This window comes from Suillus clintonianus (genome assembly GCF_016758775.1).
Source record: "Suillus clintonianus strain FC179 chromosome Unknown DEU56scaffold_12, whole genome shotgun sequence".
NCBI classification, from domain to species: domain Eukaryota; kingdom Fungi; phylum Basidiomycota; class Agaricomycetes; order Boletales; family Suillaceae; genus Suillus; species Suillus clintonianus.
The window spans coordinates 417,816-435,826 of record NW_024539236.1 but is presented as its reverse complement, the minus strand read 5'-3'; the positions used below and the strand labels follow the sequence as shown (position 1 = coordinate 435,826).

The following is an 18,011-nucleotide window of genomic DNA, read 5'->3' as shown; positions in this document are numbered from 1 at the left end:
CCTGTGTCAGCCAGCCGCTCAACCGCCTGAATTCCCCGCTGATTGGCGATGAAAGTGCTTATCAGGCAGCGTACTTATGGGTGTCGCGGGTCATTGACATTTGTGTCACGATATCTAGGATGGGTTTGATAGTCGAGAGCTCAACACTGTTCGGTATGAGATTGAGATAAGTAAACTTGCCAGAATAGTAAGTTGTTGTGCTCACCGTATCGCATCGGGGATTACAACGATTTTACCCCATGCAGAAGATAGAGGCAACAGGCGGTGTAAACACGCTGGAGAATATTGATGGACATGTCCCCTGATGCGGCCGAGCCTGTGCCTATGCACACACAGCCCGTCTATGCACATTCACCGCAAATTTACTGTTCAAACTGAAGCCTCAACGGGGGGCTTTTATTAGTATGTGGTGGCCCAGATCAAGATATGTGCGACGGAGAAATCCGAAAATTTTTGGACACAATTGTCACAGGTGTTTATGTGAGTACGGAAATTCTGGTACGAGCGCTGACAGTTTAAGAAAAGGTCGGTCAAAAGCACACACGTTATCCAAACGAAAAAAAAAAGGCTCAGCTTCAGCCGATTGCACCATCACTTCGCCTGCAAATCGAAAATGCATCTTCGATGTCATCGCTATCAGGGGTGAAGATAAGATTTTCGGGAGCATAGAATTTCGGCTTATGAAGGGCATGCGACCGCGACCAAATCGGCAGGGATTTTGGTGCGGAGCTAGTAGGGGCCGCTGAGTACGATGTAGGTATACGAGCGGATGATAAGGTCTGCTTGGTGTATTAAAGAGGTTCATACGTATGCTATGATGTTTTCATTTGCTGGATTCCAGAAGCGACGTCTTTGATTTCGGTAGGGCAATCCGCAAGCAGTTTTTTTTCCCGACAGAGACAATGGGCCCTGTCACGAATTCACGGTCGCATGCATATGATAGGTGCGCATTGTTAACTGCCCAAATTCCGTGGGATTGCCAAGGTGATATCTGGTGTCAATGGAAGATCAAACCAGACGCTTGGTGTGTCAAGTGTAGTGCACTGCGATTCTGCGTAGCATGAGGTGTTTCACACTGGAAGGCTACGGAAGGCCATTCATTGCTCACCTATTAATGACCCTATTAACGATGAGAACGGATCAGGACAGGACGGAACGTGATGAAGATGGAACGTGATCGATTGATCGATTGATCAATGATTATAGACAAAGTGTGGGACTCCTTGGTTGGAGAAGGGATGCTCATTGCACGCGCTCTCGAGCTCATCGTCGAAAGTACTTTGGAGACAAGCCCATGCTGGTATTTTCCCTGGATGAACTTGATGACTGGGGCGTCAAAGTTGACATTTCAGAAGGCAACTTGAACATGTCGACATTCGACGGTGCCTGTGTATACGTACTTACATATAAAAAATGAAAATGGCCGCCGGAGAAGTCGTCGAGCGTCTTCGACGACGAGCAGGACCTGTTTCCAAGCTTTGAGCGCGCATGAGAGTGTAGAAAGAGAGTAGTGAGCACGAAAGTCGATCCTGAGAAACTGGCGCTGCCAGAAATCCTGTTGCTGGTTTGAGTCCGTTACCGTGTCTTTCTCATTTACTCCTCGTCGTCAAGCGGCACGAGCTCACAAAATTTCGATTGTGCGCTGTCGTCCTCCACAGCGCTCATAGGGACATACAACATCGACGCTGGACTGCACCCACAACGACGACCACCTGATAATTCGGCTGGATTACACTCTCATTTTCAAAGTTTCGGTTTAAGCTGAACAACGCAACACATCATCACTACCAGCAGTCTGCAAAAACCGGAATCGTCGGCTCTCGATGCCCAGTATATTCTCGCGAGCCCGCACTACTTCGACAACAGGCAAGAAGCAATCCAGTGGCAACCACGACGGATCTTTGGACGAGTTTGGGCGCGTAAATAGTAGGAGTTCCGCCAAAGATGTCAATGGTGGCAGGAGCACACCTCCTAGTACTCTTGTGAAACAGAAACCACGGAGCCGAACCCTCAGCACTCCCGAGACAGACCCGTTCGCTCACATTCCTGATGGGTCTTTTCTCCCTTTGAATTTGGAACCCAAAGATATTGACCACGAGCAGCAAGAGCATGACTACGGATACCTGTCTTATCAGCGACACGTTATACTGGGTCTCGATGAAGTCGCACGCATCGTGGACGTCGTGGCCAGCGAACTGGGCACTAGAGCATTGACCACTCCCTTTATTTTCTCGACTCTGGCACTTGATGTCACAGCTAGCTCCGTCAAGAGGCTTGTCAGAGCGTTTTTAGAAACGTGCACGGGCGGAATCGACGCAGAACACCGTTGGAGGGAGGAGGCCAGGCTCGCAGGTCCGCACGCACTTGGCATGTGCATACGGTGGGGACTGGCCAGAGTCGTCAGAGTCGTTGGTGGACAGGCGGTGAGAGGCCTTATTGCTTGGGACCATTATACAGAGTTCCGAGACTCTGAAGCAGGTGAGCGTCTTTTCTGGTCTCTTCCATTTCACCCTCACTTTTCACGTTTTTCTGCCTTGCATTGCAATCACTCCTTCACATTAAACGCTCATATTCAATATTCAATGACCTTACTAACTTTATTGTAGTACAGAACTATCCCCCGAAACACTTCTCCACCTTCCTCCCACCTCTCTCCTCAACTCTGCGCTCGATCCTACTCACTCTGTTGAGCCTGCTCATTCGGTTCACAGCGCACAGCGCGAGCTCCGGACATACGCCTCCAACCCTCTCCCCGTTATTCGGACCCTTGTTATTCGGACTCGGCCCCGCCACTCTGGCATTCCACCACACCTATATCCACTACCTCCGCGCCGTTAACGCCACCGAACATCTCCTTCTTTCCTTCATTCGTTGGCAATCTACATCTGACCTCGGTGTTCCTACCCGGCTCAAAGAATGGATCCGCTCCTACCCTGCCACTCTCCCTGCCTTGCATCACTCAGCCAAGCATGAACGCCCACAAGCGCGCAGGGGTGCACGTACGGTGCGTGTCGTAAGTGTAAGGCGTAACGTACGGATGTATAGCCAAGATCTAGTAAACACTGCTGCAAGCTGGGCACATCGGTCTCATGGGCACGGCCTAGCGGGGTCGAAGGAATGGGAAAGGATTGTTCCGCCTTCGCTCAAACTACCTCCGAGATACTCAGAAGCATACAAGAAGCGTATGGACCTACCGTCCCATGTGCACCCATACACTGGACCCGGTGTCGCTCCAGCATCTGCGACAAACAGCACGTCGTCTTCTCTATCTGATGACAGGGATGGTATCACGGGTCTGGGACTACGGGAGGGCGAGGAGAGGTTCAGAAGTCTTACGGAATTGAAGTGGGGGGAGTTTGAGACGATGGGATTCGGAGCGGTCGCTGCGGATGACAAGAAGTTGCAGTTTGATTTAACGGAAGGCGCGCGGACGGTGCGTATAACATCCATGCCATATTTTCAATGGTGCTTACCGCCCCTTTGTTGACATATAGGCTCGTGCTGCAAAACGGGCTACTCTCACGTGGACTGACTTCTCTACGACTGGTTTCACTCGCACAGACGCACCTCTAAGCGCTACCTTACAATTTAGCACGCCTGTTACCCACACGATCTCCGCGTGGCCCTCGCACAATGCCGATCTTACCAAAAAGCTCAAGAAGACTGCCAGGACCTTGCCTGCTTTTGGCTGGGATACAGAGCCAGTCCTCGGCACGGAAGAGGTGGTGGAAGAGGCGTTTGTGGACGTGTTTTGCGATTTGGTTTGGGGAGGGGGTTGGAGGGAGGAAGTTGGCGGGATCTCGAGTGCAGAGGGGCCTACAACAGAGGTCGAGAGGGAGTGTAACTGGGCATTGGTGGGTGCTTCAGTTCTTAAGCGTATCTTTCGCTTTCTCTTGTGCTGACCCCTCGCTTAGATTGAATTTAAGTCTCTTCCGATATCTGCATCTATATCCTCTCCCTTGCCCGCGACTGGTGGCACAGACCCAAGAACAAGCACGACACTCGTTTTGTTTGAGGAGTTTGTGCCTTTGGAGTACCGCCAACAGCTTGCCAAGGACAGTGGTGGGAAGCGAAGGCTACCATTTCTGTTCCTGTCCCCTAATAGTGAGTGGTCGTTTCCTTTTCAATGTTTCAACCTTTCTTCCCCTTAATCATTTCCTCTGCACCTTCTCCTCGCTTTCGTTCCACCCGGATGTCCGTCTTCAATCACAACTAATTTCTTTCCATATACAGCCAAATCTCGTCCATGGAAACCCGCTGCTACACTCAACGGACGTCCATACGTTGTTGGGCACGTCCCTAAGAGTCCGTCATATCGCGAAGTCGAATTTGAGGGACTGCTGAGATCGAATGGGAGCAAGGTTCTTTCACTACAGAAGCCTGGTGTTTCGGGTAGCGCGGGTACGATGTCGCCCGGTACACCAGGAATGCTTTCTCCAGTAGCTTCAGACGATCGACCCTCCACCCCACGCCCAGCTCCTTCCACTCGGCCGATGGTGACTATCTCTGCACCGCTGTATACCCAGCCACAAGACAATGACAAGCCGCCAGCGCCGCCCTCAAAGGACAAGGACAGAGACTCAAAGCTCGAGCGTAGAGCCTCCGACTCGCCCCTCTCCCCAACATCTGCGCGCAATTTCGCTTCGCGCTTTCGCGTCCACCCCAGTTTTCGCCGCTCGGGAGTCGCCCCTGCTGAATACGCCGAGGCAATAGTGGATTTTGAAACAAGGCTGGCGAGCTACTCAGATGATGAGCTGAATAATACGACTTCTTCATCTGCCGGAGACAGAGACAGGCATGAGAGAAGGCGCTCGAAGGACGATGCTTGGGTGGATATTCTGGTCGCGACGCACAGCCGGCGGATGGGTGGGCAGGATGCTGATATTCGCCCATTCGGTGGGCGCAAGAAGGGCATGCAAGACCCGGAGATCGCGAGCCATGAGGTAGCACAAGTGCTTGCGGGCGTGGCGCTTGCGAAGTTGCCGCCGAGCGTTGATGAGCCTGAGCCGCTGCCTGAGCCCACCGTGGCGCCGAGCGTACAGAGCGAGGATGTGGATGTGGACAGTGTGATGTCGTATCCAAAGACGACGACCTCCAGTGGGCCGAAGCGTATGGGGTACTTTGATCTGCATCCAGAACGCAGGCCTCCGCCTTCGCCGCAGCCAACGAGCTTGGGCGAGGACTCAGATGGAGATGAGCAGGTGCGCTATGGAAGCCCTGAGAGACCCTCGCTGTCGAAGTTTCCCATACCCGCAAACACCGATATAAGTTCTTACCCCCAGCCCCTGCGAGGCTCGATGGACACCGAAGAAAGCGACTATGCACCAACTTCCCGGACGCACTCCATCCAGCTCGATGGGCCAGAGTTAGTGTACGAAGACCATCATGCAGCAAAGGAGACGCAGGGCGTGTTCTCGGGTACAGGGATTATGACCATGCCGCAGCTTATAGCTGTTGCACCCGTGACGCCGGAGAAGGGAGATAAGGATCAGGAAAAGAGTCGGACGGCTGCGCTGATTGAGATGTACCGCGAGCGCGAGAAAAAGTCATCTATGACTACTCCCGTGCCGATATCAAAGCTCCCCGTGCGTTCGACATTGTCGCAGGCTCAAACGAAGGAGTCACCGCTGCCGCCCGTACCTGTGGTTGAGCTAGAGCCTGTTGTAGTGACCCCCGTGGAGGTTGTTGAGGCGCCTGTGCGCACGGAAGGCTTGCAGAGTGAGGAACTTCTGCAGCCCCTGAGTGTGTTGTATGAAGGGAACGGGCGGGATAGTCCCGCGAGGTATGTGCATGGGGCACCGTTGCATAATGTGATGGAGGAGGAGGAGGAGGATTGAGTCGTCACGCCCCTCACTTCCTTGACCACCCACGCAGGCCTTTCTTCACCTCGCCATCACAATCGTTACCCAACCCCGAGGTCTTTCATCGTCGTTGATCCAAATGCCAATATTTCCACCGAGGAACGCACCATGCAACTCGTCATTCTACCATGTATACCTGAACACCTACGTGTATATGAACCATCCATATCAGTCGTCGTCCCCAACACCACCGACATTCTATTCTAAATACCACCGCCGTTCCCTATTTTCCTTTCGATACCAAATCTCCTCGAGGCGTTGTAACGCAAGCACGTTTCGTCAAATCAGGCCGATACCGTATCTCGAAACTGGTCGACTGGACCCGGGGTTATTTTTCTATTCAACAACATACGTACACGCCATTCTTTTACAATCTTTTCCATATTCCTGACTGTTTGCTAGCGCATGCTAATATTCTGGGGTTAGCCTCTATAGTCGTAGCCCTGCCCCTCTCCCTATGTTGTCCCTTCGTTTGCTCTGTTTTATAGTGGAATTTATTTGATTTATGATGCCTGTTCAATAGTTGGAGTGTTAGCGGGCCAGCGGCCCTCCGGATCCGCAGAGGCACTGATTCACCTGACCTTAGGTCACTGATTAAGACCAGCTATTTGCTAGCCTATGATGTTTTCAGGTTTCTCTCACTTTGCTCTCACTAGCTGTGTTTCTGGCGCTTGCTTTCTGTGACTATGATTGAAGTTCCAGATAGATCCATTCGCATCTGTGCAGACCGAGGAGGGACATTTTGTGATGTTCATGCGTAAGGCCATGTCCAAGCTTTTGATTGCCTCCCACGAAGCTCAGATAAAACAGATCGTATCCTGACCCAGGCAATCCAAACGAGCGGAAAGATATCATCGTCAAACTTCGTACGTGTCCTCAGTTGCATATTCTTATTTCTTAGTTGCTTGATTGTCCTGCAGTGTCACAGGACACAGCCAACTACGGCGATGCACCAACGGAGGGTATCCGGAGAGTGCTTGAAATCGTGACAAGAGAGACGATCCCCCGTGGGTCTGTACTTGATACTAGCAAGATCGGTCCGTGCCACTCCCCCTGACACTGGCATTCACTTATCCTGCGTACAGATTATATCCGTCTATCGACGACCGTGGCGACAAACGCGCTGCTGGAGCGCAAGGGGCATCGGCATGCATTGCTTATCACAAAGGGATTCAAGGACCTCCTTCTCATCGGGAATCAGTCACGCCCACGTATCTTTGACTTGAATATTCGCCGCCCAAACCCTTTGTACTCTGAGGTCGTTGAGGTGGATGAGCGCGTCACTCTTGTGGGGTACACTTCGGATCCCAAGGCAGAGGATAACGCTATCAAGTGGAATGATGATGGGTCGTCCATTCAAAGAGGCTATAGGGGTCCGGGGTGGGATGGGGAAGGTGATGCTGAAGGTCCGGGAGACATTGTTCGAGGGATTTCGGGAGAAGCAGTGAGGATCTTGAAGAGACCAAGTGCGTGTCTTGTACACTTATAACATCGTGTTTGCTGATGATTATTTTTTAAGATCTGGACCTTGTGAGGCACGACCTACAGCGACTGTACGACGCCGGATATCGATCTCTTGCGATCGTCCTTGTTCATTCTTACACCTTCCCCGAACACGAAATACAAATCGGCAAGCTCGCTCGGGAAGTCGGGTTCACACAGGTCTCAGAATCCTCGCAGTTGTTGCCCATGATCAAGATGGTTCCTCGTGGCGTATCATCCACAGCGGATGCATATCTCACCCCTATCTTGCGAGAGTATCTAGACGGATTCTTCCACGGTTTTGATGCGAAATTGAAGGATGGACGGATAAAGAGTCCCCGTGTGGAGTTCATGGGTAGCGATGGGGGGCTTTTAGACCTTAATAACTTCTCGGGCTTGAAGAGCATTCTAAGTGGCCCAGCAGGAGGCGTCGTCGGGTATGCGTTGACGAGCTGGGACGCAGACAGGAAATACCCTATCATTGGGTATATGCTATATCCCATCCAGTTTTGACCTGACTTACGCTCTTGTTCTGTAGTCTTGATGTAGGTGGGACATCGACTGATGTATCTCGCTTTGATGGCCGCTACGAAGTGGTTTACGAGACGACAACCGCTGGAGTCACTATCCAGTCTCCACAGCTGGACATCAACACTGTTGCAGCTGGTGGAGGTTCTTGCTTAACCTTCAGAAACGGCTTGTTTCTTGCAGGACCCGAAAGTGCTGGTGCACAACCAGGTCCTGCCTGTTACAGGTATGTGCATACCAACCTGAAGGAAAACGTTTTGATTGAATTTGCACTCAGGAAAGGGGGTCCGCTAGCGGTTACAGACGCCAACTTGCTGCTAGGCCGCCTCATCCCAGATTACTTTCCCAAAATATTCGGAAAGTCAGAGAAGGAGCCCCTGGACTCGAATGCATCGCGTGTGGCCTTTGAGCAGGTCGCGAAAGTGATCAACGACAGTCACGAAATGAACCTTGGCTTGGATGACATTGTATACGGGTTGGTACAACATTCATTCGCGATGACTCAGATATGCAATTATACTCGAGGTTAGGTTCATCAAAGTTGCCAACGAGACGATGTGTAGACCCATCCGTGCACTAACGGAGGCGCGGGGATATTCAACAGGAAAGCATGTGTATGTGTGATGCCTATCTTGCCATCTCTATTATGCTTATTTACTTGTTCTCAGACTCGCAAGCTTTGGTGGTGCAGGTGGACAACACGCCTGCGAGATTGCAAGTTTGCTTGGCATAAAGACCATCCTCATCCATCGATACAGCTCCATTTTGTCTGCATACGGACTGGCATTAGCAGACCGGCAAGTGTTTATCCAGCGGTACTGTTGATTTCGTATTTGAATTGACATCAACAGTGCATTCGAGCTCCAAGAGCCCTCATCAACGTTCTACTCTGTGCAGACACGCCAATACCTCATCGCCCGTCTCGATAAACTTACCGGCGATGTTAAAGCCGAGCTTGGGCGCCAGGGATTCGAGGGCGACCGCGTGAGGGTCGAGCGGATGCTGAACATGCGGTTCGAGGGCACTGACACTGCACTCATGGTTCTTCCTAACCAGAATGATGGCGATGGCACCGAAGACTTTGAGGCTGCATTTAAGCGCGTGTACAAGGCAGAGTTTGGCTTCCTACTTGATACCAAAAGCATCATCGTGGATGACGTAAAAGTGAGTGTCATCCCAAGTGACCTAAAGGTACCAAGTGACCATGCCCTGCCAGGTTCGTGGCATTGGAAAGACGTTCGACCACCTCGGGGAGTCCGTCTACTCGGAGGTAGATCGGCTTGAAACGAAACCCGTCACATGTGATCGAGCAGATTCGGCATACAGCGTGTACTTCGATAAAATAGGCCGTGTGGACGACACACCTGTGTTCCTTCTAGACAACCTGGGCGTAGGCGATGAAATCACGGGCCCCGCGATGATCATTGATAATACGCAGACTATAGTCGTCGTGCCAGGCGCGCGCGCTGTGCTCACTACCAAACACTTGTATATCACACTCGGAGAGTGAGTGTTCGTGGTTTTTGAGTAGGGAGTCACTGCTCGTCGGTGATGTTCACTGTAATTGTATGTGTTGTCGTCGGGAAACATCCAGTGTGGTATAGCACTAGTGTGCAAATTTGCACTCATCGACACGGGTTGAAACTAATGTCTTCAAGGAGCTATCAACTGTATTGACTATCTCCGTTTAAATAATTTGCTAATATTACATAAACTGCAGGCAATCGATTTCGGCCCGCAACTGTCATATATATTGAAGCACCACGCGATAGCTTACATAATAATGGCGAGAAATCCCAAAACAAAGTCCCTCCACTGAATTTATCATAGTGCTCGAACTACTAGGAATCTACTCGTGAAAACTATATAGGTCTACGTTTGAGATGTCTTTCTGATTGGAAAAAATGCAGTACAGCCTCAGAGTTGTGATGCGGAAGTGTAGCACACCAAATATCCATTTCGCGTTTCAATGGATCCGTGATTAGCTGTACTTAGCTATGATAGCCCAAGGGGATGAATTTCAATAAGCTAGTATTAAAGTGACGGTGGCTAGTCTAGAACGACGACACATAAGGTGAGGCTAGCTAGGCTGCCAACAACATCACCGTCAGACTCGGCGGGAATGGAACAAGTTGATCCCCGGAACAATATTGTTACAAGGATAATGCAGTACCCGACGGACACTCCCACGGTGATGTTAATGTCAAGGCTTGCTGAAGAGTGTCGAGCACCCTGTTATGACTCCGAGCTAGCTCGGTTCCCTTAATTGCCTCTGGAAAAAAGTCCGAGCAGTCGGTCTCTTTAGCCCTGGAAAAGACCCCAAGGACGTTGGCGGCAACGTAAGTTGAATATTCTATTCTCGCCTTGCTAATCTTTTCTTTTTTCTTTCATTGTTGACTGTGATGGCAACCTCCCTTTCGCTACTCACCCACCCTCGACCATATGCGTGTGTACACGTGTACACCCGATCCCTATCCCTGCCGCTGTCGACCACGACATCTCGTCGCTCCCCACCTTCAAGCGCCACCCCAACAACCTCCTGCAACCCTGCTGCTGCCACCCGTGCCCTTGGGCAACCTCCTGCGCCTTCGACAGCGGCAACCTCTTGCGACCTCTCGCTACCCACACCGGCTCACCCAACCAAGACCCATCCTGTCATCGCCCCACACCCAATGAGGATCTTCCTCTTGCTCCCGCTAACCTGATGCTGCCGCCACAATCTACCGCTCTCTCTCGTTGCTGACCTCGATCTCTTGCGCCTTCCTGTCACTCTCGCACGGCCGCTCGTTCCCTTTCGCCGCCTGATGATCTCTCCTCGACCGCCGGCAATTTCTCGTTACTCTGGCACATTCCACGGCCAGCCGCGGCACCCTACTTCTTCTGCCCTCATTTTTATTTATATATATATTGCCTGTACACTACGTGTTTTTTGAATATAGCAAGTATGGACTTGCTAAAAAAAATTAACAACCACAGTCATTAATGTCATAGCATAAAAATCAATAAATTTTCGTCACTTTACTGTGATCAGAGTCTTGAACGCCATCAACATTTTACAACTAATCATTCGCCAGGCACCAACATAGGGCCCATCTCACAGCAGTTGTAGTGGAGTAAACAGCATTAATATATTGCGCGCAGGGTATAATACATGAAAAATCTAGCTAAATAATACTACGAAGTCTAATAACGCCAAGAGAATAAGCTAACAGTGATGAGGACGAGGGAAGGCGACGCAGAAAGAAGGGGGGGAATAGGTACTGATGGTTGTGGTGAGGTATATATACCAAGTTGGCGATGCCGTCAACTATACCTTGAAGCGAACTGAAGCGAACATCCCGAGGGGTCCTGGGGTCTTGAACCCTGTGAATGCCGTGAGTGTGTTCGGATTTTTTATTCTTGTGGTTTTGTGAACCGAGCAAGCTCGGAGTCATAACAGGGCGCTACAAACTCCTTGCTGAAGTCATTAGCCAGCATTAGCCGCCGCCCGGAACGCTCGAACGTTATCCCAACCGACGCGGTATCCCCCCTGCGCTTAAAAGACCTTCGATCAGCAGTTACCCTATGCGTACTTCTCAGCCCCAAGCAGGTTGGGTTTTAAATATAGTTGAATGCTATATAGAACGAACATCAGGCGATGCTGAACCGAGCAAGTTTACCTATATATCCCGTAACCTATTTCCCCCTTCGAAGCAGTTCCTGCGGTTCCTTGTACGTAGACCTTCCTTATCATGGCTCTCCATGAAGCCAATGGACAGGTCGACGAGGCAGCTAGCCTACCAGCAACTCCAATCCCTCCTTCAGAACTAGATTTCTCCACATCCGCCCCCTCATTCCTTGAGAAGTCGTCCGAAGACGTGCCTTACTCTGTAAAAAATGAACAATCGTATGACTTCAAGCAGGTACTCAGAGACCTAATGAAACAGCAAGTTTTTGTGGTGACTTTTGTACACTGTCTAATTTAATATTTCATTGTCTCTTCCTCAGCCGTCAAGATGAAGGAATCAAGGATCGCCAACTTGGTGTCATGTTTAAGGACTTGCGTGTCGTTGGTGCAGGTTCTGGTACTTCGCTCCAGCCCACCGTGAGCTCACCTTTCAAACCTTCAACCCTTCTGGCCAAGATCAGGGGAATTCGCCATCCCTCGATCAGAAACATCTTGTCCGGGTTCGAGGGTGTAGTCGCTCCTGGCGAAATGCTGTGTAAGCACACGGCCTTCCTCACTGACACTGGACCTCTGGTCTTAACTTTCTGTACAGTGGTTCTTGGCCGTCCCGGCGCCGGGTGCTCGACCTTCCTCAAGACGCTCGCCAACCAACGTGGGGAGTATCATGCCGTCGAAGGTCAAATTTTCTATGATTCATTCACCCCAGAGGAGATACATGACTCCTTCCGTGGCGATGTCACTTATTGTCCGGAGGATGATGTCCACTTCCCGACGATGACCGTCGAACAGACGCTCTCCTTCGCTGTTAGAAACCGTACTCCCGAAACTCGTCTTTCCGGCCAGACACGCGAGAACTATGTTGAGGATACCACCGAGATGCTAATGAAAGTCTTTGGCCTCTATCGTTCGAAAGATACCATAGTTGGCAATGCTCAGATCCAAGGTGTTTCCGGTGGCGAGAGAAAGCGAGTTTCTATCGCAGAGACTTTAGGCTCTGCAGGCTCACTTGGTGCATGGGATAAGTAAGGTTTTAACATTCAAGGTGTCATGATTCTGACTTGTTTCTCATTCAGTTCCACTCGTGGATTAGACTCCTCGACTGCCCTTGAGTTTGTTCGCACAATGCGTTCCATCACAGACATCAAACGCACAACGACGATTGTCTCCCTCTACCAGGCGGGCGAATCGTTATACGATCTATTTGATAAAGTATGTGTGATCGCGGAAGGGAAGATGGCCTATTTCGGTCCGGGGAAGTCAGCCAAAGATTACTTCATTGGTATGGGTTTCGAACCACAAAACAGGCAAACTACCCCCGACTTCCTGGTTGCAGGTAAGCCATTACGATTTGCTAGTATTGTCTCATCGTCATTATCATCATCATTAGTTACGGACCCCAACGGGAGGAAAATCCGCCCTGGACATGAGAGCTCTGTCCCACGAACGTCGGAGGAACTTGCTAGTCGGTTCATAGCTTCTGACCTTGGTCGTCAGAATCAGAAAGCCATTGAACAGCGCCGCGAGCAATGCGTTGGCAATCACGAATCCAAGCAGGCATATCTGTCCAGTGTGGCCGCTGAACATGCCAATACATCTACTCCTTACATGACTTCTATCCTTCAGCAAGTCAAAGTGGTCATGAAGCGCCGCGTGCAAGTTATTGTTGGTGACAAGTTCGAGTTCTTTATACGATTGGCGTAGGTGGCATTTTTCTTCTTGTCCAACCCTTAGTGACACTAGGTGATAGATCCCAGGTCTTCCAAGCGTTAATTATGGGCACCGTCTTTCTGAACGTGCCAAATGACACCTCGGCCTATTTCTCCCGTGAAGGTGTTCTGTTCTTGTAACTATCTTCCCCTGTCCTCATCTTAATTGCGCCTCACGGCTCTTTCAGTTCCCTCTTCTTCAATGCTATCACATCTGTTGCAGAAATCCCTTCGCTGTTCTTCCAGCGTCCTATCGTGCTTCGTCACCAGAAAGCCGCGTTACATCATCCTTTTATTCAGAGCCTCGCCCATACTATCGTTGATATTCCGGTCACTTTGATCGTTCAACTGGTGTTCGCTGTGGTACTCTACTTCCTGGTTGGGTTGCAACATTCTGCCGCACAGTTCTTGTAAGTTCTTCAAGCCGTTTGCTCTTCACTTTAATACTCACCCTGCTGCACAACAGCATTTTTTACCTGTTTATCTTTTTAATGTCGCAAACCATGAAGTCATTCTTCAGAGCTATCGCTGCAAGCTTTAAAACTCGTCCTAGCGCAATAGCTCTGAGCGGTATCTTCGTTCTCTTGATATCGCTCTACGGTGGGTACACAATTCCTTGGCCAACTGCACCGAAAGGCTTGCGGTGGATCATGTGGTTGAACGTGCGTAATCCCTTGTACAATACTTTATTTTGGCTAATATCGATATCGCTGTCTTAGCCATTGTGGTGGGCGTTCGGTGGACTTGTTGTGAACGAGTTCAACACGATCAACGGAGTGTGCTCCACTCTTGTCCCTCAGGGTCCCGGTTACGAGAATGTTTCGCTTGCAAACCAAGTTTGCACGACTGTCGGATCGCAGCCCGGGCAGCTTCTTGTTGATGGCAACATCTATGTTGCATTGACGTTTGACTTTTGGTATAGTCAACTTTGGAGGGTAGGCCTGTCACATTATCCTTGGTGAATAGCTCATGATTATCACCGCAGAACTTTGCCGTCCTTTGTGCTTTCTACGTTGGATTCTTGGCCATTTTCCTAGTTGCTACAGAACTCAACACTTCGTCTGCTTTCGATACTGCCGTCGTTCTCTTCAAACAGGGTTCTACTGTCGTCGATGAGAAAGCTAAGGTTCTTGATGAGGAAAAGGCAGATGCAGAATTTCATTCTAGATCCCACTCCGATGCAGCTGATCCCTCGGCTTTCAACGATGTGGAGAAGAACGCCGCGGTTACGGACCTCTTCACGTGGCAACACCTTCAGTATGACGTCCCCACTGAGGGAGGGATGAAACGCCTTCTCGATGACGTCACGGGCTTTGTTGCCCCTGGGAAGCTCACGGCGCTAATGGGTGAATCTGGCGCTGGAAAGGTATACCTTCCTATGACACCAGTCGCGCATGGCATTTACTGAAATACTTGTAGACAACGCTCTTGAATGTTCTTGCACAACGTCACGGTGTCGGTGTGGTAACTGGCGAGCGATTCTTTAGCGGACAACCGCTCCCCGTAGATTTCCAGGCTCAAACGTCAGTCTCGTCCTAAATTTGTCGATCTTATCTGACCGACTGTTATGTTTAGTGGTTACTGCCAACAACTCGACACCCATCTTCCTGAGGCGACTGTTCGTGAAGCGCTCCTTTTCTCTGCTAATCTTCGCCAGCCACAGTCGGTTCCTCTCGCCGAAAAGGAAGCATAGTGCGTACGATTTTTGCACATGATCAACCCACGCTTAACTTTCCACTGCAGCGTTGACAAGTGTCTTCAAATGTGTGGTCTAGAGGAGTATGCCGACGCTATTGTTGGGTCCCTCGGGGTTGAGTGCCGTAAACGTACCACCATCGCAGTGGAGCTTGCTGCCAAGGTTTGAATCTAAACTCTCGAGGCTACAGTTGTACTAAAAAAAACCAACAGCCCAAACTTCTACTCTTCTTGGATGAGCCTACGTCCGGCCTAGACTCGCAATCTGCCTGGGCTATTGTGCATGTCCTTCGTGAGCTTGCTGATCGTGGTCAGGCTATTCTCTGCACGTGAGTGTCGTGTCTGCGTGTGGGTTTTCAATGCTTATGAGCTGTACCAGAATCCATCAACCTTCGGGAGAGCTCTTCCAGGTCTTTGACAGGTTGCTGCTCCTTCGCAAGGGTGGACAGACCGTCTACTTTGGCGATACTGGCGAGAACTCGTCGACTATGCTGAACTACTTTGAGCGTAATGGTGCTCCACGCTGTGGCTCCGATGACAACCCGTAAGTAAGGTGCAGTCGTATTAGGTCTTGCGGCTTACCACGGTATTGAAGGGCGGAATACATGCTTGATGTAATCGGTGCTGGGGCAACTGCGGTCTCCACTACTGATTGGTACGATGTCTGGAAACGTTCACCAGAAGCGGCGCAGCTTCAAGAGCAGATCGACAACTTGCATGAACATGGTCGTACTCACCCACCACAGCTGAGCGTCCGGCACTCTGTCTTCACTACCTCATGGTGGCACCAGTTCGTTACGCTCACCCACCGAAACTTCCAAGCATACTGGCGCAATCCTACGTATATCCGCGCTAAATTTGTGCTAAATTTGTGCTAAACATCTTTGGCGGTCTCCTTGTAGGCTTTACATTCTTCCAGTCAAACGATTCTTTGCAGGGCACTCAAAACAAGCTGTTCGTAAGTATATCAATTTGGGTTCTTGGTTTCATGCCAATCTCACTCCTCTTCAGTCAATCTTCCTCGCTCTTGTGCTTTGTGTTCCCCTCACCCATCAGATCATGGCCGTCTACATTGACATTCGCACAGTGTACGAGATACGCGAACGTCCTAGTAGAATGTACAACTGGACTGCTCTCGTCATGTCACAGCTTGTCGCCGAGCTTCCCTGGAACGTGACAGGTTCTGCGATGTTCTTTTTCTGCTGGTACTGGACCGTTGGATTCCCCACAGGCCGGGCAGGCTACACGTTCCTCATTCTCGCCATCGCCTTCCCGTTGTACTATACTACGTTTGGACATGGTATCGCGTCCATGTCGCCCACCGCTCCAGTTGCATCCATATACTTCACAACTCTCATTATATTTATCCTGATCTTGTGAGATGCACGCTTAGAGTCACGTCACGCTACTTGATGCTAATCATTCACCAGCGACGGCGTCATCCAGCCGTTCTTCGAGCTTAATTGGTGGAGATGGATGTACAGGGTCTCTCCTCTCACGTACATCATCGAGGGCCTCCTTGGTCAAGGTTCGTAAAAATGATTTCTTATAATCGTATTCTATCTTAGTCCTCGTAGCTATTGGCAGTGCAGCTGTTGTCTGCTCCTCCACGGAACTAGTCTCCGTCAACCCGCCAAAGGGTCTGACGTGCAGCAAGTACATGGATCCCTTCATCAAATTCGCTGGTGGCTACCTCACGAATCCCGAAGCTGCAGAGGCCTGCCAGTACTGTCCCTACAAGACCGCGGACCAGTATATGTACTCGAGGTTCAACATTAAATACAGTGATCACTGGCGCAACCTGGGCATTATCTTCGGATTCGTCGCGTTTAACGTGAGTCGCTGTCTGTCAGATATTGATATTGCCTAGATCCTCATGCTCATGTACCGCTCTGTAGATTATTGCGATTTTCTGGCTCACGTATTTCATGCGCATTCGCACCGTCAGCGTGTTTACTTCTCTCAAGCAGAAGTTGACTCGTGGCAGATGATTTCGCAATTCATGGACATTACTTACCGCTCATAGATTCACGCACCATCGGACGCTAGATTTTTGGCGTTCGTTTAATACTACCTCTTCCGTTTCTGACGCTGCGGTACTCGCATAAAGCAACATACTTAATACCTCCATGACGATATGCTTGATAGTTTTCTATTCGAATATATAAATACTCGAACCAGATGTACATATATAGCATATGATGCCGGACTCCTCAACGTGTCGAGGAGCCGTTTTTGGCTATACCTTGGGTGATTGCACGCTTTCTGAATCGTGCGAGGTCCATTAGACCCATATCATACATATACCAGTTTTCGCTTATAGTCCCGCAACTTTTAAGTTGTTGGCGGACCGTCTTGCCGTGACTGGGGCAGCGTTACCAGGGTCATTCAGCAACATCACTTGCGGAACGGGAGCGTAGTACGCGTGCGTGGAAAGAAGATCTTAACGGGCAGCCAGTGACCTTCAAGTTGTCGCGCCGTCCTCATTCTGAAGTTCATTGAGAAATCAAGCCTTGCTGCAGGCTTGAGACGAATCGTCGGACGATCACACCCACCATTTTTCCATGATCTCTTCAGATGCTTACTCTACCAACAAGGAAAATGCAAGTGTGAGCTCTCGTTTTTGTTCTCGTAGTCGACTTGCATTGATGTTTGTGACACTTTTACTAGCAAGTTTTCTACCACCCTTCACGGAAGTTACTCTGAGTCGGTGATGTGACCCGAACGGCCCGGCGCCGCTCACAAGTGCTGGCGTTCAGTGGCATATCATCTAGATCCAAGAGTTGCGTCCCACATTAGAGCTGAGAAACCCGTCGTAGCAACCTACAGCCCATTTCCAAGACGTTGACCTGAAACACGTTCTCGCTACTATGGAGAATATCAAAGTTATCAAATGGACTGAAATATCCTTCTTTGAACGTTGCAGTGAGTCGCGGTATTACAAGTAGTATGACACATTTTGACTCCTCTCTAACCGGATGATCGTCCTCCGATCGGACAACTGCTATTACCGGTTCCTTACTACCAACACGTTCTATGGATTTGTGGATTCTTGTTAGGTACGAGAACGGA

General features: G+C 50.2%; 3 protein-coding genes across 3 annotated transcripts; all 3 read left to right on the top strand.

Annotated features, from left to right (window-relative positions):
- Nucleotides 1–1,586: 1,586 nt before the first annotated feature.
- DEU56DRAFT_971088 (uncharacterized protein) lies at nt 1,587–5,837 on the top strand (the record flags this gene model as incomplete). The annotated part of the gene is made up of 7 exons (XM_041359450.1): nt 1,587–2,478; nt 2,607–3,433; nt 3,495–3,854; nt 3,915–4,104; nt 4,234–5,585; nt 5,607–5,696; nt 5,736–5,837. Exons 1-7 carry the CDS (start codon nt 1,824–1,826, stop codon nt 5,835–5,837), a joined length of 3,576 nt encoding a protein of 1,191 aa, XP_041212255.1. The 5' UTR covers nt 1,587–1,823.
- Nucleotides 5,838–6,455: 618 nt separating this feature from the next.
- On the top strand, nt 6,456–9,608 carry DEU56DRAFT_782825 (Hydantoinase/oxoprolinase-domain-containing protein). The gene is made up of 11 exons (XM_041352122.1): nt 6,456–6,618; nt 6,672–6,727; nt 6,782–6,898; nt 6,947–7,327; nt 7,381–7,828; nt 7,882–8,097; nt 8,149–8,346; nt 8,402–8,485; nt 8,540–8,668; nt 8,723–9,035; nt 9,088–9,608. Exons 1-11 carry the CDS (start codon nt 6,548–6,550, stop codon nt 9,379–9,381), a joined length of 2,307 nt encoding a protein of 768 aa, XP_041212254.1. The 5' UTR covers nt 6,456–6,547; the 3' UTR covers nt 9,382–9,608.
- A 1,994-nt stretch (nt 9,609–11,602) lies between these two features.
- On the top strand, nt 11,603–16,930 carry DEU56DRAFT_869621 (ABC-2 type transporter-domain-containing protein; the record flags this gene model as incomplete). The annotated part of the gene is made up of 21 exons (XM_041355571.1): nt 11,603–11,757; nt 11,859–12,073; nt 12,131–12,560; nt 12,612–12,871; nt 12,926–13,235; nt 13,286–13,381; nt 13,433–13,654; nt 13,711–13,906; nt 13,964–14,179; nt 14,230–14,610; nt 14,664–14,767; nt 14,820–14,936; nt 14,988–15,102; nt 15,153–15,268; nt 15,319–15,483; nt 15,535–15,799; nt 15,859–15,897; nt 15,951–16,315; nt 16,370–16,467; nt 16,517–16,773; nt 16,838–16,930. The coding sequence occupies 21 exons, from the start codon at nt 11,603–11,605 to the stop codon at nt 16,928–16,930; spliced, it is 4,215 nt and encodes a 1,404-aa protein (XP_041212253.1).
- Between the last annotated feature and the right edge of the window lie 1,081 nt (nt 16,931–18,011).

Coding starts and splice junctions, on each gene's coding strand:
- DEU56DRAFT_782825 (XM_041352122.1), top strand. CDS start 6,548: ATGATTGAAGTTCCAGATAGATCCATTCGCATCTGTGCAGACCGAGGA. Junction 6,728..6,781: donor AGATATCATCGTCAAACTTC/GTACGTGTCCTC, acceptor ATTGTCCTGCAG/TGTCACAGGACACAGCCAAC. Junction 9,036..9,087: donor TCATCGTGGATGACGTAAAA/GTGAGTGTCATC, acceptor ATGCCCTGCCAG/GTTCGTGGCATTGGAAAGAC.